The sequence below is a fragment of the Haliotis asinina genome, chromosome 1 (assembly GCF_037392515.1).
Source record: "Haliotis asinina isolate JCU_RB_2024 chromosome 1, JCU_Hal_asi_v2, whole genome shotgun sequence".
In the NCBI taxonomy this organism is placed as follows: Eukaryota; Metazoa; Mollusca; class Gastropoda; order Lepetellida; family Haliotidae; genus Haliotis; species Haliotis asinina.
In genome coordinates this window covers 17939290-17965796 of record NC_090280.1, presented here as the reverse complement: position 1 = coordinate 17965796, position 26507 = coordinate 17939290, and the positions used below count along the sequence as shown (strand labels likewise).

General features: G+C 37.2%; 1 protein-coding gene across 2 annotated transcripts; it reads right to left on the bottom strand.

Annotated features, from left to right (window-relative positions):
* Nucleotides 1–8770: 8770 nt before the first annotated feature.
* Nucleotides 8771–26454, bottom strand: LOC137287804 (ATP-dependent RNA helicase cgh-1-like). Of its 2 annotated transcripts, none has more exons than XM_067820196.1 (11): nt 26400–26454; nt 24723–24912; nt 22067–22127; nt 21482–21716; nt 20768–20911; nt 20216–20310; nt 18405–18527; nt 17690–17818; nt 11180–11360; nt 10535–10688; nt 8771–10090 (listed from the first exon to the last, which is right to left on the bottom strand). In XM_067820196.1, the coding sequence occupies exons 2-11, from the start codon at nt 24809–24811 to the stop codon at nt 9940–9942; spliced, it is 1362 nt and encodes a 453-aa protein (XP_067676297.1). In that variant the 5' UTR covers nt 24812–24912; nt 26400–26454; the 3' UTR covers nt 8771–9939. The 2 variants fall into 2 exon arrangements, with proteins under 2 accessions (XP_067676297.1, XP_067676303.1); XM_067820202.1 differs by having other exon boundaries at nt 26324–26400.
* Between the last annotated feature and the right edge of the window lie 53 nt (nt 26455–26507).

Below are 26507 nucleotides of genomic sequence, written 5' to 3'. Positions count from 1 at the left end.
TACAGATTTTTTATTGACAAAAATTTTAGTTGTTTTAGTATTTCACACTTGAATGAAGTAAACTAACCATTAAATTTAACAAATGTTCACGAACAAACATGCACTCAACAGATTGATAATATGTGAAGTGAAAGATTTGGACCACAGTTATTATCGAATTACTATGCCAGTGTCTTTCTAGTATGCATGCACTTCATTGTACGGCAGTATTAGTAATAAAAGACATCAATCAGAAAAGCCCTGAGGAACCCCACTAATCTTGGTGATTACATTGAAAATGCAAACACTTGGATTATAATCAATAAGCCCTCCAATATTCGATAGTGGATTTCATTTCCAATTCCAAAAACTAATATATGGTGAATATGGTAACTTCAGTTAGACCTGAGAGTTGTCATTTGTTTATGCTGTACATGGTAATTATCAGATATTATGAATAACAATAAAATGTTTGTCTCCAGAGGAAGGGTGAGTTTAGTTTCCCATAACACTCAGCAATAATCCTCCTATATCGTGGTAATGTGTAATTGAGTTTCGATCCAGTGATCAACAGCATGAGCATCATTCTTTGTATACAGAGGAAGGGAATTTGTATGGGCATAATTACTTCACAGTATGATTGTTATTTATCTTGTTGATACTTTTCATATGTTAAATAATACAGTGGAAATATTCTGTATTTCTGACAAATAAAGACAATCTTGAATTGTTTGACCAATTTGCAAAATGTCATGTTTTTTTTAATACTGATTATATGAAAGTACAGTGAAAAAAAAAAAAAAATTCAGTTTCTTTCAGCGGAGTCCAACTCAAAAGTGATGTTAAAAGCTACATCGTGGTGATGATCTAAGGTCACAATTTGCCGAAACATTGCTGGCAAGTTTTGCCGACATGATACTGGATTCATTTGTTTTAGCATTGATTCATCGTTTGACATATATTATTTTGATATTGCACCAATATTGTGTCTAAAACATTTTTAGAAAATAGAAACTGGACATTATCAAATGTGAAGTTAACACATTCTTCTCTTGTAATTTGGTTATACAGAAAATCAAATGAGACTATAATTTGGTGAGTGTTGTTGATTGATATGTGTCTCTACCAAAATGTTGGTGACTTGTATATTTAGAATACTTTAACTTCTTTGAGAGGCATTTAGAAGTTGGAGTAGTTAGGAAGGATGACAATATATGAATGAACTTCCTTATTGCTATGAGAGCGGCATTTTGGTGTAGGTTCTAACACCTTTATCCTTCCAAAATATTTTAGTTTGAGAACTGTTCAACAAAAGTTTTAATAACACCTTCAAGATCCTCCTATAGAGGTTGACTTTATGTAAATGGTCACTGAAAGCCAGAAGACTGTTGTTTTGTTGTTTCACACCATGCTCAGCAATATTTCAGTTATATGAATAGGACAAATTGTCATGGATAACTTCTTTATTGCAAGATATACAAGGTCTGGATTTTATGAAAACGCAATAAAGAAGTTATCCACAACAATTTGTCCTATTTATACACCTCAACTTCTAAAATGCCACTCAAACAAGTTTTCAGCTATATCGTCTAAACAAATGAGTCTGGGCGAGACAATTCAGTGATCAAGATCATGAACATCGATCTACACAATTGGGATACAGCTGATGTGTCAGTCAAGTCAGCAAGCCTAACCACCTGATCCTGTTAGTTGCCACTTACAAGTATGGTTTCTGAAGACCAATTCTAACCTGGTCCCACATTTGTGGACTACTGTGATTCTTAGAATTCTGTGAAGTATGCATGGATTCCAGAATCATGTTCTGTATAGTCTCAATTCAAGCCAATCAAAACAGACCTTAAGCTTTTCCATCTCCGAATTTTCGCATATAAATGAATCTTGAATAATTGAAAATGCAACAACACAGATATAATACCAGTCATGGTTTGTTAACCCATCGCTGATTGGTCCATCTATAAATAGCAACCAATGAAATAGCTGTTGTCTTTCTACAGGTAATCTAAACAATTGATAATGTTGTGAGAGCATGGTTAAAAGCTCACACTCAAAATAGAATATCTAGTTTTTCACACTACAAACAGAAACCTATTTCATTTGATGGCTGCTAGATGAATTAATAAGCAAGTACTGAGTTTCACAATCAGATTCATTTGACTAAGGTGATATCTTAAATGGAGTTATAACATTAGCTGTTCGCACCACCTAAACAGATGTTGATGAACACACGCATTTAATACAGCGCGAGTGGATAAAACCATAATTTATCAATAGCTATTCATCTTTAACCTGGAGGATTTTGTATTTCTCTATTTTCAAATGGAACATGTTGCACATCCTAAACACAGTATTTGATAAAAATATCCAGATTTTAAAAATATGGTGGGTATCAAAAAGTATAGATATCTACTTGAAAATGGAAACACCCGCTTAGTTCCACAAGTATGGGTATCATACCATCATGGCCTATCTGGAGCTCTTTTCAAGATCAGTGTACTTATAAAACCATGTGCCTGTTTGATAGTGCGAGCTACAAACATATCAGTCACATTTTGACATCGGTTGAGTGTGCATATTGCGCCACTGTTAGCAATATGTGAGCAGTATCACAGCAGTGGACACCAGAAACAGGCTTCACTCATGATAGCCATGCCACGAATAGAACTTGTGTCTTTGGCATGACAAGCCAACAGTTCAACTTCCTGGCTTTTGACTGACAATGGATACACTATTTTAACTCAATACTGACCGACCCCAAAACAGGTTCATTGTTTGATCCATTGAATGACCTCTCTGAAGAAATGCTCTATCCATATGTCCAAAAAAGCAATGAACATTGCTAGGGCATGGGGATCCATCAACAAAACTGCCCACTGCATTCAATTTGGACCGTGATAACAAAGACATTTACACTCATGGAAAGGAAAAAAAAAGTTTATTCAGCATCTGCATCATGTCTTGACGATTAAGGCACTTGAGTCAACGTTGACAATGGACAGAGACAAAGTGTGTACATACAGGACAAATCTATCACTACTGCTGCACATAACATCATTCCAGGACTAGATACTAAGAAAACAATCTCCAACTAACCCTACAGCAAAGTCGGGCAGTATTTTCAGAATAAACCATTCCCCACCACAGAGTGTTCACTGAATATTTTTTTTTTCCTGCTCTGACTGCCTGTTTAATAGACTAACAGACCTACGACAGTTCACAAATTTTCTGGAAGATTGTTCAGGGTGAAGAACAGATTGACAAGCTGTCAATATCTGGCAAACTATGGGTGGAATAGGATGTTGGTGCAGCAGAAGGATGCAAGGTAGAAAACATGTAATTTCATTTATATTTTAAACAATTTTGCAATATCAGCAAATAAGTACACACGAGGTATGATCGCTAAACCAATCTCTTGTAGTAATTTAAACATAAAACAGGAACTTTAATGAAATATCTTGAAACAGGACATTAAATACTGGCAGAAAATAATATGGCTTTCAAAATGAAGCAACATTTGAGATGAAAGTAACTATTTTGGAGTAAGATCAATTAAATTTCAACATAAAATTGCTATAGGGCCAATGTATCATAGGAAAACTACCTGTCAACCAGAAATAGACATTTCCTGTAATTAATATCAACATTCTTCAGAACTACTGAAACTTTCAAGCAGAATACACGAGTAAGCATCCTGTATGATAGCAAGCTACAGTTCCTACAAAGAAATCCTGAAGGACCATGTGAAACGTGAAGCTGCAGCCTGTATCATTAACTACTGTGTATGCTGCAAAAGTTTAATAGTTCAAGCTACCAAGGGACCAAGAGCAATGACTCCTTTAAAAACACCCAATTGACCCTGTAATTTAGAAATTTGGGACCCATGGTCTGTGTATTTCAAAGCAATACTATCGGTGCTATTCCAATTCTCAATCTCATGTAATGCACTACCTGCCATGACAACACTACAAAAGATCATCATACTCAAGACATGGTGCGAAGGCCTTTACAGAAGCAAGGAATCAGGCAGATCAGATAATAGGCATGTCACCTCTGACTTGACAGTTTTTGGCAAACTCCTGTTACTACTGACAATATTGACAACTAACCTTTATAAGTATTTGGTGTCCATTTTTGGACTGAAAATTACTTTGTAACAAACTATTCCTAAAAACACACGCTGTTAAGTCAGTTTCAACAGGTAGTCCTCCAAGCACTTTAAAAGCTGTAGCATCGGTGAAGATAGACTACCACAGATTTGATGCCGACTGTTTCACTGCAATGATTTAGTTCAGTTGCTTGTACCTTTGTCAAGCAAAGATAATAGATAATTTAATAGATTTATGATAATTGGCATATAAAACTACCAAGTATCTGTAGTTTTGTAGCAACCGCTATAAACTGTCAATGGGCCTTTACGAGATGTAATGACAATTACCTGATCTGCCAAGACTCACCTCCCAGACATACAGAATGGACTTCATGTGAATGAAAACCTTTCTGTGTGGCATAGAGATGAAATTTAAACCAGAAAGTTGTCATCTACCCTTGAACCGTTTAAAAAAAAAAGCCCCCCTTAACGCCATTCAAAAATGATTGTTAACTGTTTAAAACATCTTTTCAACATCTCAAGTCAAACATCTGAAGAAAGAACCTTGGCAAGAATTAAAATGTTGCATAAAAATATCAAGTTACATCCTTGTACAGAAAGAAGTGTTAGCTCATGAAATTCTTATGCAACAATTCTATTTCCTAGATTCCTTCTTCACGCTGGAATTCAAGGAAAATATGAAAAACACCGAAAGTTTAAATGGTAAGTTTCATTGATCGATAGATATGGTACTTATCTTGATTCATTCGACACCCTCAGAAAACACTGGGAATGTACCATGTGAAAATACATCTTACATACGATTTGATCTTCCAGCAAATTTCATGTTGATGTTATTTTATTTCTTAATAGCCCCACCCTCCCAACAATTGTTACTCCCTTCCCTTAAACATGGCCATAAGCCTTATCATCCCTTAACTTGCAATAAATGTGAACTGACCACATCACACAAACCTTCTCAGGGACAGTAATATTTATACCAGTGTTGACAATTTAAGTCCTTAATGGACATACTGAAGACTTTTGGGCCCCATCCCACAAAGCTTTTGAACTGCAGAGACTGTCGAAACTTGAGTTCAGATTTCAGTCCAATCAATATTCCTTCGTTTTGACATCCTTTCAAGAGCATAAACACAACAACCCAGCACATTTGTTAATATTGGCGATACCAACCGTCTCTTTTCATGCTCCTCCTTTCAAAAACAAGGATTTGACGTCTACTCGCAATTTTGCAACTTTGATAGAGAGCAGGAGAACAATGCAATGTGATCAGTTCAGCATCACCATGGCAACATCAAAAGGAATGTTACCATGGTTACTAAGGCAGTATCACAGCTGCCTATAAGGACAACCTTGAAAAGTATTATAACCACAAAACTGAATTTAATCTAGCTCACGCATAATGCTGACATCTCTTGTTTCAAAGGACCTAGATTTTCTAGACTTCAAAGGTAATGTCATACCACTGCAGCCAATTCCAACTAGCTGATAACTTTGTGGTCAAAGAAACTTCTCAAGGTAGCCCAAATGTGGTAGAGACCTAGTCTCCATGCTATGCCAGCAAGCATCTAACAGGCAGTGATCCTAGTTTAGTTTTTGTTTCAGTGAAAAGGATTAACATAGTTAACACCTCTGCTTTTTTATGGATCTAGGAAACCTGTAGATACTTGCTGACATGCTAACACAATATGCCTCTACAGGCAGAAAAAAATCACAAATCTATCAATTTCATTCAACATTTGAACTTTGTAATTATCCATGAAATTGATCAGATTTGTGACTTGAAAATTTTCAAAGTTTACTTCTAAATCGAAATCAAATAAATAACTTTGAATTTACACATATGGCCCTGCAGAAATATAATTTAAGATTTCTGCATGTTATTGTGACATTCTTGTACAACAGACATGGTGGGTCTATTAAAACAAAGGACCATATTTTTGGACAACTATCTTTTCAGTTTATTCCCATGTCAATTTCCAAGCTTTCATTGATGTCCAAACTGAATGATGAAGCAATAAAATCTTCCTAGAAATCAACACGATCATTTCCCAACAGCATCAGTGACAAATGTGTTCATACAACGTTACTTTGGCAATCGCCACTGTTGATTCGAGAAATATCCAACTGTTTCATACATCCGTATTCTCAGGTAACACTTAAAAAGGTTATTTTTTTTTTACTTGTTTGTATTTTCTGTAACAATCAACAAAAGTTACCCATCCATCCCAGGCTGCAGACGAAACTGTTAGCAAGTCTTGTTTCCACCAACTATTTCCACAAACTGATGGCAAAAAATAAGGACACAGCAATGTCCAGTACACACGCCTCATATGAACGGAGACAAATGAAAGGTCTAATTATTTGTAACTCTTTAGGATTTTATGAGTGTTTTCACTATTGCTTTGTTCTCTTATTGATCACCACAGTATATATATTCACACATTTATCTGGCACTTTCAGCCATAGGTTCAAATGTTTTGATTTTCGTAATAATAAAAAGTGAGCATGGCGCCTATCAGCCTGGAATAAAGATAGGGCAGGATTCTGAATTAAAGTAATGCAGTTCCAAGCAAGGAGAGATTAGTCAGTCATGGCAGTCCATTCAAGTCAAACTTTAACACAGTAAAAATGGTGGAGTGTAACGAAATACACTGAGACTAAGTTTACTTAGACTGTGTGTTTCTGTGACGACCGACATTGTTTGGTGAATACTTCACAATGTACACATCTTTTACAAGACGTCTAATGAACCTCAGTCATCTCTCAATGAAGGAATGACATGACCAAATATTTCACGTCACTTGTGAGCGGCATTATGGTGTTTTTTTACTTCTGTTAAACATGTTCAGGTCCCATTTCTTAGTCATGAAAGTTGTTACAGGTTCTGTCCATGAAAGCCAGCATGTCCACTAACTGCTCTGCTAAAGGGTCAACCATCATGGCACATGTGGAGAAACTACTTGTGGTGGTCAAGCTGACTCACAAGGACAGTTCCAATACAACAGTCAGAGGACGAAGACGTGGGACCTGGACACAAACCTCTCACCAGTACACATTCCAGAGGTCTCTTGAGACATCCTTGCCAGAACCTGAAAACACACACAAGAATTCGACAATCATGGACAAAGCAACAGGTCTTCTGCTTGATGTTTTCCATACCAACCAGACTTGATTCTGAACAAGACTTGTCACATGGAACAAGATACCACCTGTTGCAGCATACAGATGAGAGGTGGTTTGTCCTCAGTGTTGACAATGACTGGTCACCCTTGTCAAAGAATAGATTATCAGCACTGTGGCACAAGAGTCGTTGTCTCTTTGAAGAGTTTTGCGATTTGTCTCCTCCTAGCCATTTCATGATCACACGACTGTCAGAAGATAGCTGGTCAGCAATACATCCCCATCCTACTTATGTAGAGTACTGGCCTGGCCTTGCTTACTTCTCACACACGGTCCGGTCAGTGTTTGGTCAACCTGACTCAACTGCTGGTTGCTCACCAGCGATAAGAGGTCTCTATCCTCACAATGTATTGCATGGACGACGATGACTTATGGCCTTACAGCCATGACACATTGATTTCTACACCAGCTGTACAGTGTCAATGAAGTTGAATGTTTTCCTGGGACTTCAGTTAGTCAACTGTCTCCATTACTCAGTCGTAACATATGCAATGAAAACATGGTGCTCGATGTCAATACTGGAATGAACAAGATGAACAAGGATCCATTTCCAGTGTACCGACAGCATATTACAATGGAGCTGTCGCCTTCTCACATAGATTGGTTTGTACAGAGCTGTGCACCCTGCTCATGTCACACAATACACAATGATCAAGTGATATGTACGTCATGAACCGACTTCCATGAAATATTTACACAATGGTACCTTGGCATATCTCAGCAGGAGGCAGCAGATTTGTTCAGCATGAAATGCACAGGGCACACTGTCCTAGGTACTGGCTTAGGAGTCCTATCTCATTTCAGATTTGCCTGCCAGTACTTGAGGCAATGTTTGTGTGCATCACCATCGCCACAAATCCAGTTATTCCTGGGTCAGTCAGTCAGTCAGCTATGGAAGTCCCTCAACATGAGAATTTGTCTGTACAAAAATATATATTACAAACTCTCTAGAAGTGGAAAATTCATCAGAACCAATGTCTGGGTAGGCAGGTGATCTGTCTAAATGGCAGAATTGTCAACACTTGTTCATATCAGGCTCATAATCAAACACACCTCGTTAGTCAACAATTCCACCATGCAAAAGCACAACTAAATCGCATTTCACATCAACCAAATTCAGATCCCCTGCAGTTCTTGCAAAACCATCCGTAGCAATCAATCCTAACACCACATAGCATTGGACGAGATGCCAGTGTTCAAAACTGTATCACATGGCTTATATTATTTGGGCATTTCAATGAATCATGGTCTGCTAAATCTTAACAGAACATTAGAACACTCAAATCTATGTCAGAAGTCTTATGACAAATAACTGGCATGTCAAGGCTGATTTACTTTGAGCAACTTGTGACCTGCATGTTCTTTAAAATCACAGAAACCTGTTCCCGTCTACTGAATACTTCTGGCTAAATGCAAAGCAATTATGGGAGAAACAAAAAAAAAAAAAAAAAAAAAAAGGCCAGATGCATGTCTGAAAAATTGTTTTCCATTCATTTCCACTTTTAATATCAGAACAGTTCCTGTACAGCACATATACTATGTGGTTACCAACGCATATATGCAGAGTCTTTTGCCATGTCATATGGGCTAGTACTGGGCAAAACTGACAGCCCTTTTGAGACATGTAATATGATGACTTTAAATCAATGTGCAATATCTTTTGTTATTAAGCCCTCTGCATAATGACATGTAAGAGGCCTGTTTTCAGCATATCACACCTCTCTATGAACCAGGCAATCTGTACACGAGTAAATGTGAAATAGGATTTAGTTCGTGACAATGAATGAGGATTATGATAAAGGGTGATGAAAGTTCTGATGATATTTCCATGGCTGCAAAGTATTTTATGTACAGTACTGCTTCAAACTGAGTCAATGTAATTGAAACAATGGAGAGCTGGGCAACGGGGAATATGCAAGGGCTCAGATTGTGGACACTTCGCCTGTGGGAATCCAGATGCAAATTAAACTTGGAATTTGCAATAAAGTTCAACTTTTCATAAACTTTTCAAATTGTGTGTATGATCATACCAGATTTCCAGTCTTAAGTTTTTCTCAAGAAAGCATTTAATTCACAGGCAGTCCTAATCCTCTCATAGGTTTTTCCCCCCCCAAGTTTTTCTAACACAACCCAATCCTAAACCATCAGAAACAAATGAGCACCATTTGAACGCACATTCTCAAACCTTAGTCCTGTCTTAGGAAGTAGACAGCACTCAGCATGCACAGAAAGTAAAACTCAACAGCTCCAAACAAGAAACACTGTCCTCGTACTTCCAGCAATGGCTCTGTCTTCAAGTCATCCAAAACACAATCGTGACATCTTTCAAATTTGTAATCATGAGTTGAACATCAAAACTGGAAGTTGCACTCAGACATGGCATCAGCCTTGATTTCAGTAATAAATAATAAAATAAACGAAAACAAAGAGCACTCCAGCGCTGACAATGGCTTCATTTACCCACTGTTTGCCGCTAGATCAGGCTTGGGTGTGGTGGTACTGCTGCTGCATTTTCTGCTGCATCTTCGTGTGATAGGTACAAGTCTATATACATTGTTTGGCATTTGCTGTAGTCAACAGAGGGAGGGAGGCATGGAGGGAGGAAGGGAGGGTTGGAGGTGGGGAGAGGGCGGGGCTGGACGGTGGCTGATTCAGTTGCCCCCAGCTGTTGCCCCTGTACGCGGATCATCATCGTCCTCTCTTTCCATCCCATACTCTGCCACATACAATGAGGGGTCGATCTGTTTGGGAATTGGTTTGATTTCTGTGCCCAGTTCTTGCTCGATTTTGTGTAATGCAAATCTGAAATATAGACATGGCAAAAACATGAATGATGAGGTTAAAATTATCTTGGTAGTGGTGTCCTTGGGATGTCCCGCTACTATCTGAATCTCATGCCCCATCCCATTTCTGTACATGTTAACTTCACAGTTATTACAATACTGATGGCTGGGATACTAACATATCCAACTATTTCACACACATGTAAACACAGTATATTACCTTAACTTAAATATTAAAGAGCTACAGTAATGCAAAAGCAGATGATAGTGTTTTTAACTCTATAAGAAAATTCCACATATACTCAAATTTCCCAATTTCGAATTACGGTCATGTGTTGTTATAATTTACCATACTGAGTTACAAAAGATATGATGGGAATTACTGACGTTTAATCTACCAAATTTAAGTCAATCTGATACTACTGACAGTCTCTGCCGGCCTAAAGTCTACTACCACATTTACCTGTCATCATAAGTGATCAGATTTATGGCCACACCAAGGTGGCCGTATCTTCCTGATCGACCAATTCTGTGGAGGTATGTTTCTGCGTGCTTCGGGAAGTCAAAGTTGATGACAACATTGACAGCTTGAATGTCAATGCCTCTTGTAAACAGATCTGAAAAGGCAGAATACATGTACCATATTCCAGACCACTTTGAAGGGCATGTAATTACTGTATGTAAGGAGATGAGGCGAGACGAGGAGAGGCGGGCGAGGTGGGGAGAAATCTGAGCTGCAGCATTACATGACACCATTACACTTTGGTATAACCCATGAACATAGGCATAACAGTTGAATACAAACACATCTGACATTGAGTCATAACATCCAAATATACTAGTATAGCTTATATCTTATCCATCATATCTAGACTATCCTGTTATGCAAATGTTCCATCTAAGCAAAGTTACCATGTTGGTCACCCTTTGACCAATCCGAGAACTGAGTGAAGCATCTGAATTGCTCTAGATCAGGAAATCAACAGTACACTTCTGTATCTATTTGCCCAAAGTGATCATACCACAACATCAAATGTAACTGCTATACATTCATTAAGTGCACATTGTGCGTATTGACTTGGGTGCTACAAGATGCTGTGGTAAGTACCTGAGCAGACAAGGTTGCGACAGAGCCCCTGTCTGAAGTCGTGAAACACACGGTTACGATGTTGCTGGTTCATCTTGGCATGGATGTAGTAGCAAGAGTAACCCAACTCTGTAATCTTCTTGGCCAACAGCTCCACACGGTTTGTCGAGTTACAGAAGATGATGGACTGGTTGATTTGGAGCTGAAACAGATACAGACATACTAGATACAGACATTGGAAACATTTCTACTGAAAGAGAAATTCTCATAATTGTCTTCACACTGTGATCACAGAAGAGAAATTCTCATAATTGTCTTCACGCTGTGATCACGGACTGAATCTCCTTGGAGATCTTAAGGAGTGTTCTAACATCTTGCAAAATATTTATCTGTTTGTAAGTTACAGTAACATTACTGTAACATTTGCGTAAGTTACTTGACCTTTGCTCATTTAATATGAATTTTAGCTCCATTTTCAGTGTTGGTAGTATCAGCAGTTTGTCTCAGTAGCAGAACTGAAGTAATCATCATAAAATGGAGTTTGAATTCATTTACACCAACATAATGGAGCCAAAAGAAAAAAAAATAGAAAGAACCTAACAAACAGCATGTATTGTTATGTACAGTTTCCTGTTTCAGAATGTCATTTATGAACAGAACTCAACCGAGATTTCCCACAATATTTAAAATTCAAATCCCAGAACATTCAATCTCATGAAAAATTCAAGGGGAAGCATTTTACCTCACTCATTTCTAATTTATATCCACATTTATCAACCATACACTGTGAGTGAGTTAATATTTAACGTCACATCGGCGTATCGTCATTCCCTGTCTCAAGAAACAAAATATCTTGCTGGTACAGAAGAACTGTGGGCTTCTGATATGAACATAGCTAGTTTAGTCCATAGAAATATACAAAAACCAATAGTCATTTGTCTTTGTGATTCATGTGATTCCTCACATTTCACATTACTGAACGTTCAATTGCAGAAACAATCTCAAAGAAGTGGAATTCAGACATTACATCATTAACGGAAGCTTACAAATGAAATACCAATGAATGTTTCAACATCCACTCTCATGAGATTTCACCTGATTAGAGGGCAACAAGATCCTATAGAGGTTTATAACTAGCAAAGTGACATCCAACTACATGAAATGTAAGAAGTTCCATTCCTTCTGCAAAGTCATTGTGTGGTTGGAACTTACACAGGGAACTTTGTCAATTTCAACTGTGTGAACTTTACTCCATTTTCAGTGTTAGTAATATCAGCTATTTGACTCAGTAGCAGAACTGAAATAATCATCATTAAATGGAGTACATCTTCTATTTGTTCTAATAATAAAGTCAGTGTCTATTCCAGGATGCTTGATTGCGCAATTCGTGCTGATAATGATCAAATCGTCCCTCATAAAAACAACAGAGTGTGAACTGTCACGCATAGTAACTTGCTCCATACCTACCTTTCAAAAACCATACAAAAAAAGCTTTATATTGACAAGGAATGACTTTTTAAATCGGAGCAAGCCATGGAGTCAAATTCGAGTGACATGTTAACATAACAGAGTATCCTCCCTTGGTTAAAACCACTATCGGCACAGGGTAAACGAAATTCCAATCATATCAGTATGAAAATAGCTCACATTTTTCGGTGAAGTTATGATTTGATTAATTAATTAATAGACAACTTTAGACTATGAACTCTAAACATAGTTCATGTGTACAGCGCTTGCAAAACAGTTTAGTTGATCTTTTTTAGAACATCAGTTTGTTTTAGCTTTGTTTTCGAAAACAAATATTATCACTTGAAGTTGCAGATGACAAATGAATACAAAATTCTTATTTACGACGGTTTGTGGTAATTTGGCGTGAATGTCACGCATAAGAATGAAAATAACTGACTTTTTTTTTGCACAAAATACCACTGAGAAAGCAACAGCATTAGTCACATCTCCCCAGACCGATACATCTGTCAAGGAGACGTGTGAATCGAAAGGTGGGCAAAAACCCTGAGACTGACTCTGGTCCCTCCGACTTTAAAAAAAAAATAAACCAAGTGTTTTTCAGAAAAAAATAGTTAAAAGAATGGCCATGTCTCTGCTCTCTCAAAATGATCTTGGTGCTATGATATGTCACTATTGTAGCCAAAATAAAAAGAGCAATAGTTTCACTGGTGTTTCCACACTATTTTGAAAGACAGTACAGGTATTTCCTCCCTACTTTCCCCCCCCCCCCCCCCCCACCCCCTTTTATGTAAGGGGGCGACAAATCCCCATCCCACCCCAGATTTTCAGTTCTAGAATAATACCACACTATTCACAAGAATAAAACACTGCTGAACCAGCAGATTTGAAAAAGCCTTTCTTCACATAACTCACCAACTATTGACAATTTGTCTAGGATTCCCTCCAGTGGAAACTCAGGAGGGTTAGCAAATCAATTCAAACTAGAAATATTTAGCACCATGGGCTAGAGACCTAGGGCCAAATACAGGCCACTGGGCAGAGACAGAGAGGTCCTTGTACACTGCTAGGTGGCTAGTACCATGTAATGGTAAATAACTTTTTCAGTCTCAGCAGAGATAGAAACTCGAAAAAAATCTTAAGTGGATCAAATATTTCAAGTCTGCCCAACCCTTTTTGAAAGTTAGTGGCCAAAACCACTTTTAGGTGGCCCACATTAAAATAACAAGAGCACAAGTCAAGACTGCAGCCAGATCAGAGCCATTGAAACTCTTCACTTAACATACTTTAAATGGATTTATATCCCTCATCAGTGTTTTGCCAAGACATTCACAATCTGGGTTTAGTGGCCCCTTTACAGATTAAAGTCATTTTCGACATGGCAGGGTCATGACAGTAAGTAATGTCAATTAAAATTAACCATGAAAGTGTGTGTGTATGACCATTCAAGAGTCAACACAATCACAATATTAAATTTAACAAACACTTTACTAATGATAATGAGAACAGTTCAAGGCAGGAATGGCACAGGTTGGGTAGAAGTCGGCAAACTGCCTTGGTTGGCAACTTGGCATACAAAAAAAAAATCCATAAGAAATGTGACAAAGTGTCTGTTTATTAAGGAAAATGTGAGCTTGTAAACGTTACTGCTACTACATTTCATTTGCCTTTTGAAAGGTGTAACCCTACTGTACATAAATGTGAACTTTATTTTTATCATATTATTCAGACAATACAACTACAATTTAATAAAATTCATTTCTAAAGAAACTGCAAGCTTATGATTTAAATGTCCAGATAAAACTACACTGCTTTTTTCCAATTTGTGACATGTCATAATGTAGCCATGCCTTTTTCTTCAAATTATATTTTTACGTAATCTGAAAATTATCATACAGAGACTTCTTAAAAAAAATGTATGGTCATCGATTTCCCAGTATCAGTGGCTTTCTGCTTGGTGTATGACAACAGCGGAAAATCTCCATTTCCAAGCTTTGTATGAATCACATGCGAGATGATTTGTTTGATGGCAGGTATCATTCGAAAGCTCTGAACATAAATAAATACTCCCTTGGGAAGGGTGTTTTGACTGCTGTAAGAAGCAATTTTATTGGATAAAGACTGGTTTCTCACGACATTTCCAACGTCTGCAGTAAGGATTTAGATGAGAGTTGTTGATAAAATAATGTTACTCAGAACATATTAAGCAGGAAATAGCTACCTATGCGTATATTATGGAACTTATTGGACGTATTGTACTGGGTTAAGACCTGTGACAAAAAAGCTCCATGAATATGTTTTCACATTAAACATGTCCAAGCGTGAAGATTAAAGATGCCAAATCCGAGATGACTTGTCAGTGACCTTACTTACATTACAAGATCCCACAAAACAATGGAAATTTAATGCACATAATTTATGTGTACATTTGACAACTCTCATGCACACTGTTGTTGATTTTATACATTAGTTTATTCAATTTAATTAATGATTTGCTTGAAACATTGTTACTTTGCTGTTTGACAATATTTCATTGTGGAGACGCTGCCAAAAATTTCCAAGAATTGATGCAAAATATAGCTATTGATTTTAATTCTGCCGATAACATGTGATAAATTGAAATGTAAAAGTGTTTACAGGCATTGTGAAAAGTCATGGATTTAACATATCAATCATAAGCTACTGCCTGGTCTCCAGTTGACATCTAACGTAACTTCATAGAGACTGTCATAGTTGTTATACAAACAAGATGCGTTCTTATTGGCCACTGAACACCAGTTAAGCTAATCAAATGAAGGCTTACTTCACTGTCTACCCAGAATTCCTGATTTATAAATGCAACAGACAAGTGACATCACAATTTTGAATGTGATCTAGTGGATACAGTTTCATAGAAATTTCTATCACTGTTTCAGTGCGTCCTACTTATGTTTTGACTATTGACATCATCCACAACCTTAACAAGTAAATTCTAGTACTGTCATAAAACCACAAACTATAAGCAGAATGTTTCAACAATAAATGAACTTTTCTCCATTTTCAGTGTTGGTATTTATCAACAGTTTGTCTCAGTAGCAGAACTGAAGTAATTATCATTAAATGGAGTCTTTTACTTAAAACTAAAGGCAAAGGAAGGTTCTAGTTCTTTTAGGTGCAAACAGGGTTGAAGTTAAACAACACAATCATAGCTCTATGATGATCACCTTGTGGCATTGGACTGTCATCTCCAAATCTGTACTTTTAGTAGGGCAGCAGTATGCAAATAAGACTACAGATTATCTTGAGGGACTAGTTGCCACAAAGTCCAAATCTATTGGTATTAAGAAGAGATAACATGGGTTACACACCTTGTGGCTGATGTCTTAAAATGCATGGTTGGGGGGGTGGGGGGTGGGGTGGGGTGTGGGGGTGGGGGGTGGGTGGATTACTGGAGTATGTGAGGTTTGTTGTAATAGTATTTGAATCTTGAGACCCTTAAATCATCATCATATTCAGGACATGACAGGCACTCATCAATTTTCACATTGCACGTGACAAATTGATCACCATTCAGTAAGTAGAAAAATGACTCAATTGTTATAGAACTTAGTCACTTTTCCCTAGAAAAGGATACAGAAAATAAATTTCCCAATTCCATTTTCAGCCTTGGTAATTCAGCACTGTATGTCAGTAGCAGAACTGAAGATGATCATCACAAAATGGAAATGTTTGTTCATATAATTTTGGACATAAAGTATTCCTTGGGGTATGCTTGATTGACAGGTACGGTACTTAGTAGAGTTACCCAAAACAGCTCATTCCTCAAACACTGTTTGGGAAAGGACCCTAATTGTAATTAGCACAATGAAAAGGAAGGTGTCATTGTTAAAGGAATAACGTTACACATGTGCAACTACATCAAATCTGCTAAGTCACTATACACAATCTATATCAGTACACATAGCAAACTTGACTTTATCGCAAATCAAAGTTTTAGTTGGCATATCATTACTGAAATTAGAACAAAGTTGTGGGGACCCTGTAAATAAGTTGACTAGTTATAGACATCCAAAATGAAACCATGAGGATTAACCTGTCTATTAACCAATACAGACTTTCCTGAAATGCTTGAGATAGCTATGTATCAATAAATTAGCCAACATTTCAACCTTCAAGCATGTACTTTGAATCAGTGATATGAAAACATCTGCACCAATACACCACCAAGATGTTGACAGTCACAGAATACCCTCTTTTTCTGATCTCCATCTCCATTTTCAGTGTTGGTAACATCAGCACATATTCTCAGTAGCAGAACTGAAGTTAATCATCATTAAATGGAGCCTGAATACCCATGTCATAATTTTGAAAACTAACTAATTATTTGCAAAATATGGCCTGGTGAAAAAACTTACTTTTAACAATTTGCAGCAAAGTTGAGGCCAAATATCAGTTTCTGAGTAGGTCTAAACAGTCTGAGCCAGGCCTTCACTTTGTATAATGTTGGCACAATCACAACTCACGACCTATCCAAATTGAACCGGAATACTCATATAAAGGGGGCCTTTGCAGGATATGGTCAACATTGGGATCATAACTTGTTTGAGTGGCATTTTAGAAGTGGAGGTGTACAAATAGGACAAATTGTTATGGGTATGGTTTTGTTATGGATTTGATGTATCATTCCTGCTTGACAATGGTACAAGAATCTGTACCTAATGGATATAGACCGAAATGATGATGTGTAACCGTATACATACCATAATGTGGCAAGTGCATTCCTCTGATAGCTTATCATATTCTCAGTAGAGATTGACAGATCTATGAGTTTTGAGGAACGACCCTTTTTTTAAATTACAAGTTGGCATATGAATTGGAGGTCTGGCTAAATAATGCCTTTCTCTTTCAGTTTTCAAACCAAAACACACATATTTACATGCAGGACTGATTTGACATTGTACATGAATATATATTAAAGGCCTAATCTAAACAAAACATTATTCAGTTTTGTGTCAAACCTTCTAGTCATTCAGGCAATGTTATTCAAATCTGTCACACCAATGTGACAAACAATGAAGAACTTACCTTTGAAAATAATGTGTTGAGACAGTGAACCTTCTGTTTTTCTTGTACAAATGCATAATACTGTGTTACACCCTTCAGTGTGAGTTCATCCATCAAGTTAATCTCATAGGGGGTTTTCAAGTGTTTCCTCTGCAATACAGACAAGTACTATGTAAGTTAGTCAGAACATATTTTCAACCACTACCCATAGTCAGAATTCTTCTTTTACTTATAAAGCATCTTATACTATTTGAACCAAGATCTGATCAGTTGATACTAAGCCACAACAACTTCCAGATGAATCTCTTTAAGATCCAGTATCGTTCATAGATATACCAATTTTAACTTCAGCTGTAATTATGTAACAAGGAAAGAATATCAGAACAATCAGAAAATTGTCAGCATTTGCTTGTTCGTCTGCTGTCAAACACCACATTCAATAATCCAGCTGTATGACAGAGGTCTGTAAAATCGAATCTGGACCACCAAACAATCCAATGATTGGTAACATGAGTATTGATGGGATATGCAACTGGGATTTAATAATATTGTGGGAGCTAAATCAGCAAGTCTGGACACCTGATCCTGTTAGTCATAATGACAACAAGCTTAGGTTGCTGAAGGCCAATTCTTCTCTGTATTTTAAAGGTCCATTCTGCAGCTATGCAGCATCACTCACTATACAGTTGAATTGTATCAGAAGGTGGGGTTCTGAAGTTGCTGAAATCATACTGACCATAAACTGCTCCACAGTCAGAGGGAAAGTAGCTGAGTAGAGCAAGATTTGCCTGTCTGGTGGTAGATGGCTTATAATGTTGTCCAACATCCCCTTGAAGTCCTGAGACAACAGCTTGTCTGCCTGAAATCATAATGTTACCGCAAACTCACAGACTTTTTCATAGCAATGGAAAATGGGGGTAAATATTCAAACCCCAGATGGATTTAACTTAACAAAAATGACAGAATCTGTGCCTTACAATGCGATTCTAAACATAACATATGTTCAGCTAAGTCATTATTATACAGAACCAACATGCCAGAACCCATGACCACAGTCTTTCAGTATTCACACGCACACATCTCACTACACAAGTACCAGAGACAAGACTTGCCAACAGCCTACCATTTACACAGCAATGACAACCAGTAAATGACAGTTGACCATAAAAGACTGACTGATAAAGGTCACATGCCACCAAAAAAATCAAACATAATTAAAACACAGTTATCACTTGTTCATGATATATAAAATGTATTGGTGATTGTGAAGAAAAACAAATAAACAAACTTTTAAGTGTATAATTGCAAATCAAAAGCGCAATATTTTGTACTTTAGTTTACCTCCCCTCGAAACGAAGCAGCCGCAATACCAAACTAAGTCAGGGATGGTGCTTATGGTTTATAAGCCCTACAGGAGTTAATTTCACATTGCAAATGATCAGTAATTGAAGTTGTGCATTGCAAACTGTCATTAGCAGCCAGACAGACAGACTAATAGGTGTTAACAAACCAGACATCGAGTTTCCTCTCTGAGTCTGATAGAGTCTGCTTATCACCATCAACATGTATTTTTTTTTATGTAACTAAGTAGATTATTTACTTGTTTATGTACACAACCAAGATTAGACTACTGCTCACGACCTCATACTCTGGGCAGGCATACTGTTTCAAGCTCCACGAGCCTACTCACTGCATATGCGATGTGAGTGCAGCGCAACACAGCTGTTGAAACCACTCTTTCAATCGTTTGAACTCTGATTTAGCAGGCTTTTTTTCATTCCAGTTTTGTTTTGTTTTTCAACTTTATAGGTTGAATTGGCATATTTGATGATTTTTTTTGGTAAGTACATACTGAAAGGTATCAGAATCTGCAAAGTTATGTTTTATGTTGCATGTGACCTTTAATTACGCACTCGTAAATATTCCAACCTTATGATGGCAGTCTCTAAATAATCTAGTCTGGACCAGACAATCCAGAGATCAACAGCACGAGCATCCATTTACACAGATGGGATATAATGGTGTGTTTCAACCAAGTCAGCAACCACCGGATCATGTTAATTTTCTCAAACTATAAGCATATGTTGCTGAAGACCAATTTAACATGGATCTGCACTGAATTGTCATCAAGGAAAAAGAGATAACACTGCCATGGTTAACTAATGAACACCAACACAGTTTCAGAGACATCAGTGAGCAAAAGATAGGTATTGGGATATGTTCAAAAAGTTAACTACAACTGCATCATAAAAGCCAAATCTCCATTTTCAGATAATCCCAAAAGAACTTCATTTGAATCAGCAGGATTTAAAATCATGTTTCATCATTAAATGGAGAAAATGGAATTCTGACCAGGCCATAATTCTTTTAACATCACTCTCATTCTCAAAGCTTTAAAAGTTTAGATATGTGTTTCAAATTCAGGGGAGTCCTTGAACCTAAAAACACTTAAACTTTTAATGCTAGGGTAACAGACCACATAGCTTCAATTATTAAACAAGTATGCATCACTAACATGCCTGGTTGATCATATCAATTTCCACATACCTCATCAAGAACTAATATGCCACATTTGCCCATCTTCACCAAATTCTTGTTCATGAGATCAAGGATACGCCCTGGGGTGGCGATAATAACATGCACTGAAAAACCAAGGTCAAGTTGAGACAAGTATTCTGTTTTGCTCTAACCAGTTAACATACTACCTTGACATTTAAAAGTCTGATGTTCTACATGTCTGACCATGCTGCTTGTTGTAATCTATGATCTAGTTATTTCTGCAAAACTCTTTCTGCAAACTTCTACATGTGGTGGGGCAATCCTGTTGTTTTTCCATGACTTGATAAATGTAAAAGTGCTCACTCCATTTTCAGTGTTGGTAAAATCAGCAGTTTGTCTCAGTAGCAGAACTGAAGTAATCATCATTAAATGGAGTTCACAGATTGATTAAACAAAGCGACTGATCTGTTGTGTTCAAAATCCCTTTTGTATCACATCATCATCACAAAGGACCTTAGTCAATGACATTTAACGAATCAGACACCCTGATTATTTGGCTGGGACTGTCAATATCAGATAAATCAAAGTGATTCACCTCACCTGGATCATACAACCTCATAATGTCATCTTTGAGATTTGTTCCACCGGTTGTGACCATGACTTTACAGCCCAGATGCTTGCACAGTTCTATACATATGTGACTAGTCTGGAGTGCCAGCTCTCTTGTGGGTACTATTATCATTGCTGAAATACATAGGTTTTTTTCTTATTAAAAAAAAGCCAAAGTAACTAGTGATCTATATAGCTTTTTTTATATTCCAACAGAAAAGATACCTGTATTTCACAAGAACACACACCTTAATATCAAAAACCTATTTTAAACTCCAAGATTGTTCTTTCCTATGTATGATCAGCTTTGGCAGTTCATGGTAGGTTGCTAGCTCAAGGCTATTGAGCTGTGTAGATGTAAAAATCATGATGCCAGCAGTTGAACTTTTCTTTGCAACAGTACCAATGTAATCACCAGCAATCAGAGCCAGTAAAAGATCAGAAAAGTAACATAAGCCCCTTACATCCAAGAAACTACAACCGACCATAAAGTGAGAATTAGGTTCTAAAATTTGTTAATTCTGCTATCTGAAAACATTATCCTTGTGTAAAGAACCATCACAATTTGTACATCAACCAAGCCTAAACATTATCCAGACTGTCACTGTCAATCTGTGTGCTGACTGCATAAACACATTTGTACCCAAGTGTATAAAAGCTTTACCTATAGTAATGTGCATCAAATTCACAAGAGAATTTATTTACCTTGTACTTCATCTCGTGAGGAGTCTGTTCTTTCTATAATTGGAATTGCGTAGGCACCCGTTTTTCCAGTACCATTCTTGGCTCTTGCCAAAACATCACGCCCTGTTAGTGCAATAGGAATGCTGGCTTCTTGAATAGGGGAGGGTTTTTCCCAACCTTTCTCGAATATACCCATCAGAAGTTCGCGTTTCAGGCAGAAATCTTCAAATTCATTTCCTTTGGTATTAGTCACATCCTGAAACGACAGAAAATATTTTTAACCTTTCCCCATCCACATCAATAGCACAGAAGCCCATAATATGAATGTTAACAATATATTGAAGCGAACGTCTATAATTGCCACTGGCAACGGTCAAGCCAGGTGATGTTGGCCTGGAATCGATCTTCTCTGGTCCAGCAGAAACAAGTGATTAACATCATGAACATAAATCAAAATGAAAGAAGGTTTGATCCTAATGGATTACTACACCAAATCTGTGCACAGGTCCATTACATGGCCAAATCGGACAAGAAAAGGGTTTTTGAAGGCCAATTACAAGCTGGAACGAACATGAGAGGCATTTTGTAACAATCTTGAATACTCACTGAGGTTCTCACTCTACAATCTTTTGGTGGCTTTTTAAGTTGGGCTTTCCACCCTTGGTCACTGAAAGAAAAAGTGACTGATAACATACCAAATGATTCGCACAAATAATTGAATGGTATTTAGTCTACCCCTCTAGACATCAAACAGATACAAACTGGACCTAGAGTTGTGACGATTAATCGATACGCAGGTTATCGCGATTCAAGAGCTGCACGATGCGATACATCGATACGATTGTCATGTATCGATTCAACACACTACTAATATACCTAAAAATAACCCTATACCACACCTGAAAAAAATTAGTCAATAAAATTGTTACGATAAACAAGTCGACAGCGAGGAACGGTCATGTTTCAGGTTGCTATGCAAAGCAAACTCTCGTAGTATTTACAAGTAAAAAAATGGCGGATGGGGTGGACGCGATGAATGAACAGTCACCTTCAAATTGAAAGATATTATGGTTTTAGCGATTTCCTACAAGAGTATCATGATTTTATTCCAAATAGAAAATATATCTTCTAATTCTAATTCTTTGGAACCCTACCTTGCATTACATAAAGGGAACAGCTGTTCTGATATATTCCACAAATGTTCGTGAAATGCAAGTTCAATATATTAAGACTTGACTTATCTTGACAAGTGGTTGTTCATTATTTTTAATGTGGTTAAGTTATCATTAATATTGAATCTTGAATGATGAGCAACTGCCACATCTTTCAAAATCTTTGAAAATGTTGTGAGTTTAGCAGTTTTATCATGCTTCTATTTTCATGGTAAACATTGTCATGGACATGCTCTGACTAAGATAATTTTCACAAATTTTTTTGTTATTTGTGCAAAAAAGACAGTTGTGCCAATGTTGATCCCTGCTGTTCCATTGTTTGGGAAAACATAACTTTACTGAAACATGCCAAACATTTTTAATAAAATGTCTTTCATGATGACATGTTATATTTTTCTCGGTAGAAGAATACCTTCCCTGAAATAACAGCACATTATTTCTAGTACTTTTATTTTTCTGCATACGAGGACAAAATATCGTGATACGTATTGTATCGTATGTATCGGACAACCAGTATCATGATACGTATCGTATCGTGGCATGGGCGCATCGTCACAACTCTAACTGGACCAGTACCAATACCCTTTCCCCATGGCAAGACAAACATATTTCAAAATACCGTGGTTTTACACTGGTGCATGATGTAAACTGTTAAGCTGTTTAAGTATTCTTGCAAAAGTACTTTGTTTTTACCAAAGATCAGCATGGAAATACATACATCATAGCTGATATTTTCAGCTGTAATCAACATCTTAAAACTATTCATACCATGCTAACAAGAATCTGGAAAGCACAGTCAGCCTAAAGCGATGAAGGGCTCATGTTGCTCACCACATTACCTTTTAAGCACTGTTTGAAATCATAAAGGTTCCTGTGATCCTTCTACTCAGTTGCTACAAACCTTTCATTTTAACAGTACACATGGGAGCCCACAGACACATACACAGCTGAACTAAAAAAATATTTTAATTCAAATGAAACAATATTCCTTGTTTGCTATCATCATTAATGATAAAAGTCCCCAATAGTTTTCACAAATTTGATTGCAGCTAGAGAGAGTTAAATCTTCCCTATCAGAACACATTTGCAAATCTTCTTCCCATGCTCTAAAAGCACAAGACTTCACTCTAAGCCAATTTAGGGTCAATGTGGAGATGAAACTGAACCCGAAATTGAGATGATGTCTGAAGGCACAAAAGAGCATTATGAATTAACAGCATTCAAACTATACATGCATGTGCACTTATGGTGACCCAGCTCAATGCATTCTGTATCTTCCTTGTCCAGTTTCAAATTTGGGTGAATAGGAAAGCTGACTTCATGCCCAATGAATCAACTGTCAGAAAAGAATATTGAAAATGAAGCCAAGCACAAAATGGAGAGACGTGACTACTTTCAGTGTTAGCCATGACCTCCAAAGTCTGCGTTTTTAATGCACAAATTTTCTAAAAAAATGCAGTGAATTTAGAACCTGGCCCTATTGATGGAATGCTACTGGCCCTTTCTGTGATGTTTCTTGACTGCTCGGAGCTGATTAAATACCTGATCTGCTTTACCATGTTATTAGACAAATACAGTTGATGCCCTGAAAGTTCAAACTGAAGTTGGACTGAAAAAAAAACCAAAAAAAACCCCAAAAACATGTCCATGACTCGATCTCATGGCACCTGGGAGTCAAGATGACTCCTACATTTTCATGCCCAGAGCAAACACTGTATTAGTCCTATACACTATCAGATATAGGTTGGTTAGTTCAGTACCAGTGACGGTCCAGGGTAAAACAGGCCTTCAGCAACCCATGCATGCCATAAAAGGTGACTATACGTGCCATAACTGGCAACAAATGAGACTGGGTGGTCAGACTCGCTAACTTGGTCGACACATATATGCTCATGACGTTTATCACTGGACTGTCTAGTCCAGACTTGATTATTTACACACCACCACACAGCTGGAATATTGCTGAGCATGGCGTAGAACTAAATTCACTCACCCACTCACTATTGGCTCAGATACTGTCAACACAGCCAGCAAAACAATCACCACTGATATCAATGGAATCTGCATATTGCCAAGGACCAAAAACTTACTTTGCTGCAGCAGAAGCCTTGATGTCGGCAGCATTAGCATGACTAGTATGGTTGTTTGTATTCTGCAGCTCCACCTGTGGGGAAGCCATCTTGTCAAATACAAATATGTCAACACTGGATAGAGGAAGGTCCAATGATCTTCTAAATTTCGTATAAGCGCAGGATAAGTATCACAACAGCATAGAGACACCTGAAATGAGAGAGAAAATAACTTCAGGAAAACAAAGTTTAACTACAGGACTGTTTTCACAAGCTGCCAGTTTAGGAGGCTTTTTTTTTCAATTAATGTCAAAACTAAACATAAAAAAAACAGCTATTATTTGAAGTGAAGTGAAGATGTTTGTGACTGATGATTGATGATATCTACTACTACCTACTACAGCTGAATCAATGCCAAAATACTGCTTTGTTATAATGTTTAAAGACATTCATCATACTGCAGACATGACCCAACAAAATAAGGCAATTTTTCTCAAAGTTGTGATAATCCCTGATCCTTCATCTGCTAACACAAGAATATATTCACTGGTAAATTCAGTTCAAACATGAATTAGACAGGACTAAGAGTAGTAAGAAGTGTAACACCATATCAATAGGTAAGACTTCCGCTTCTACACCCCCTAAATTTTAAAAATGAGGAAATATTTGAGTGGCATTTTCAGAAGTTGGTACGTCTTTCAGTATGTTAAGATACAACTGGACAAACATGACAAAACTCATTGTTATCAGAGTAAGAATATTCTTATGATATGATTTGACTAGAATGAAATTTAACAGGGGATACGGGAGGAAGTTTTTACATCAATTCATGATTCAACAGCTGAAGTGCTTTTCTATTAGTAATTCTCAATAGTATAGTATGACTGTGCTTGTAAACCCTATAGATATTTGCCTCATCACCAAACAACAAAGGATAATGACATTCTCAACAGTAAAACATCAATTTGAAAAATGAAATAGTACCTGATCATTCAGAGTTCTAACAGGCAATCATTAGAGTAATCACTATTCTTAACTCATCTATCAGTATCAAGGACCACACAAAATGTTCTGACCAATCTGTAGGCAAAGTATTTATATCTCCTATTTGGATTCTCCCTGTCAGTTTGATTACCTACTTGTTTCCGAACTTCAATCAGTATTCTGAAACTTGAACGCCCGACATTTGGTCTAATATCAGTGCTAAGAAGCAGTCACTTTCAAATATGTAACACGCTCGCAATAATATTTTCATATGGCATCTATTCAGCGTTGCTCCTAACAGTTTTCAACATACTGTTATTTGACATACACGGCGTCGGCTGTGCCTCAACTCAGAACTGACATTATGTTCCGTGCATAATAATGTCGAAATTATGGAAACCATTTGAAAGAGACCAATGCACCAACTTATATTTTCATTACTGAGTAAATCCGTTTTACATGAACGAAATAGTTACATACACAAATGGAAAATGACACAATAACCGGTATTCAATTTCACGCTGTAAACAAATCTAGAATTTTGCTGTACCAGGTAGGCGTTAAAATGTTGCAGCTCTCAGCTACGGAAACAGTTCAAGCTAAAATCGAAATGGAAACCTGAACGTCAATAAGTTTACTTCTATTCCAGATCGTCACTTCACTTATCCTATCCTTAAACATAGAGGATGACTTGGATTCGCTAGGTTGACTTACCAATATCGGTATCAAATATGGCCGTCATATAACTGAAGGGGGCGCTGCCACGAGCAATTCAAAAACAAAATAACTTGTAAAAGAAAAATCACGAACGAGCGGTGAAGG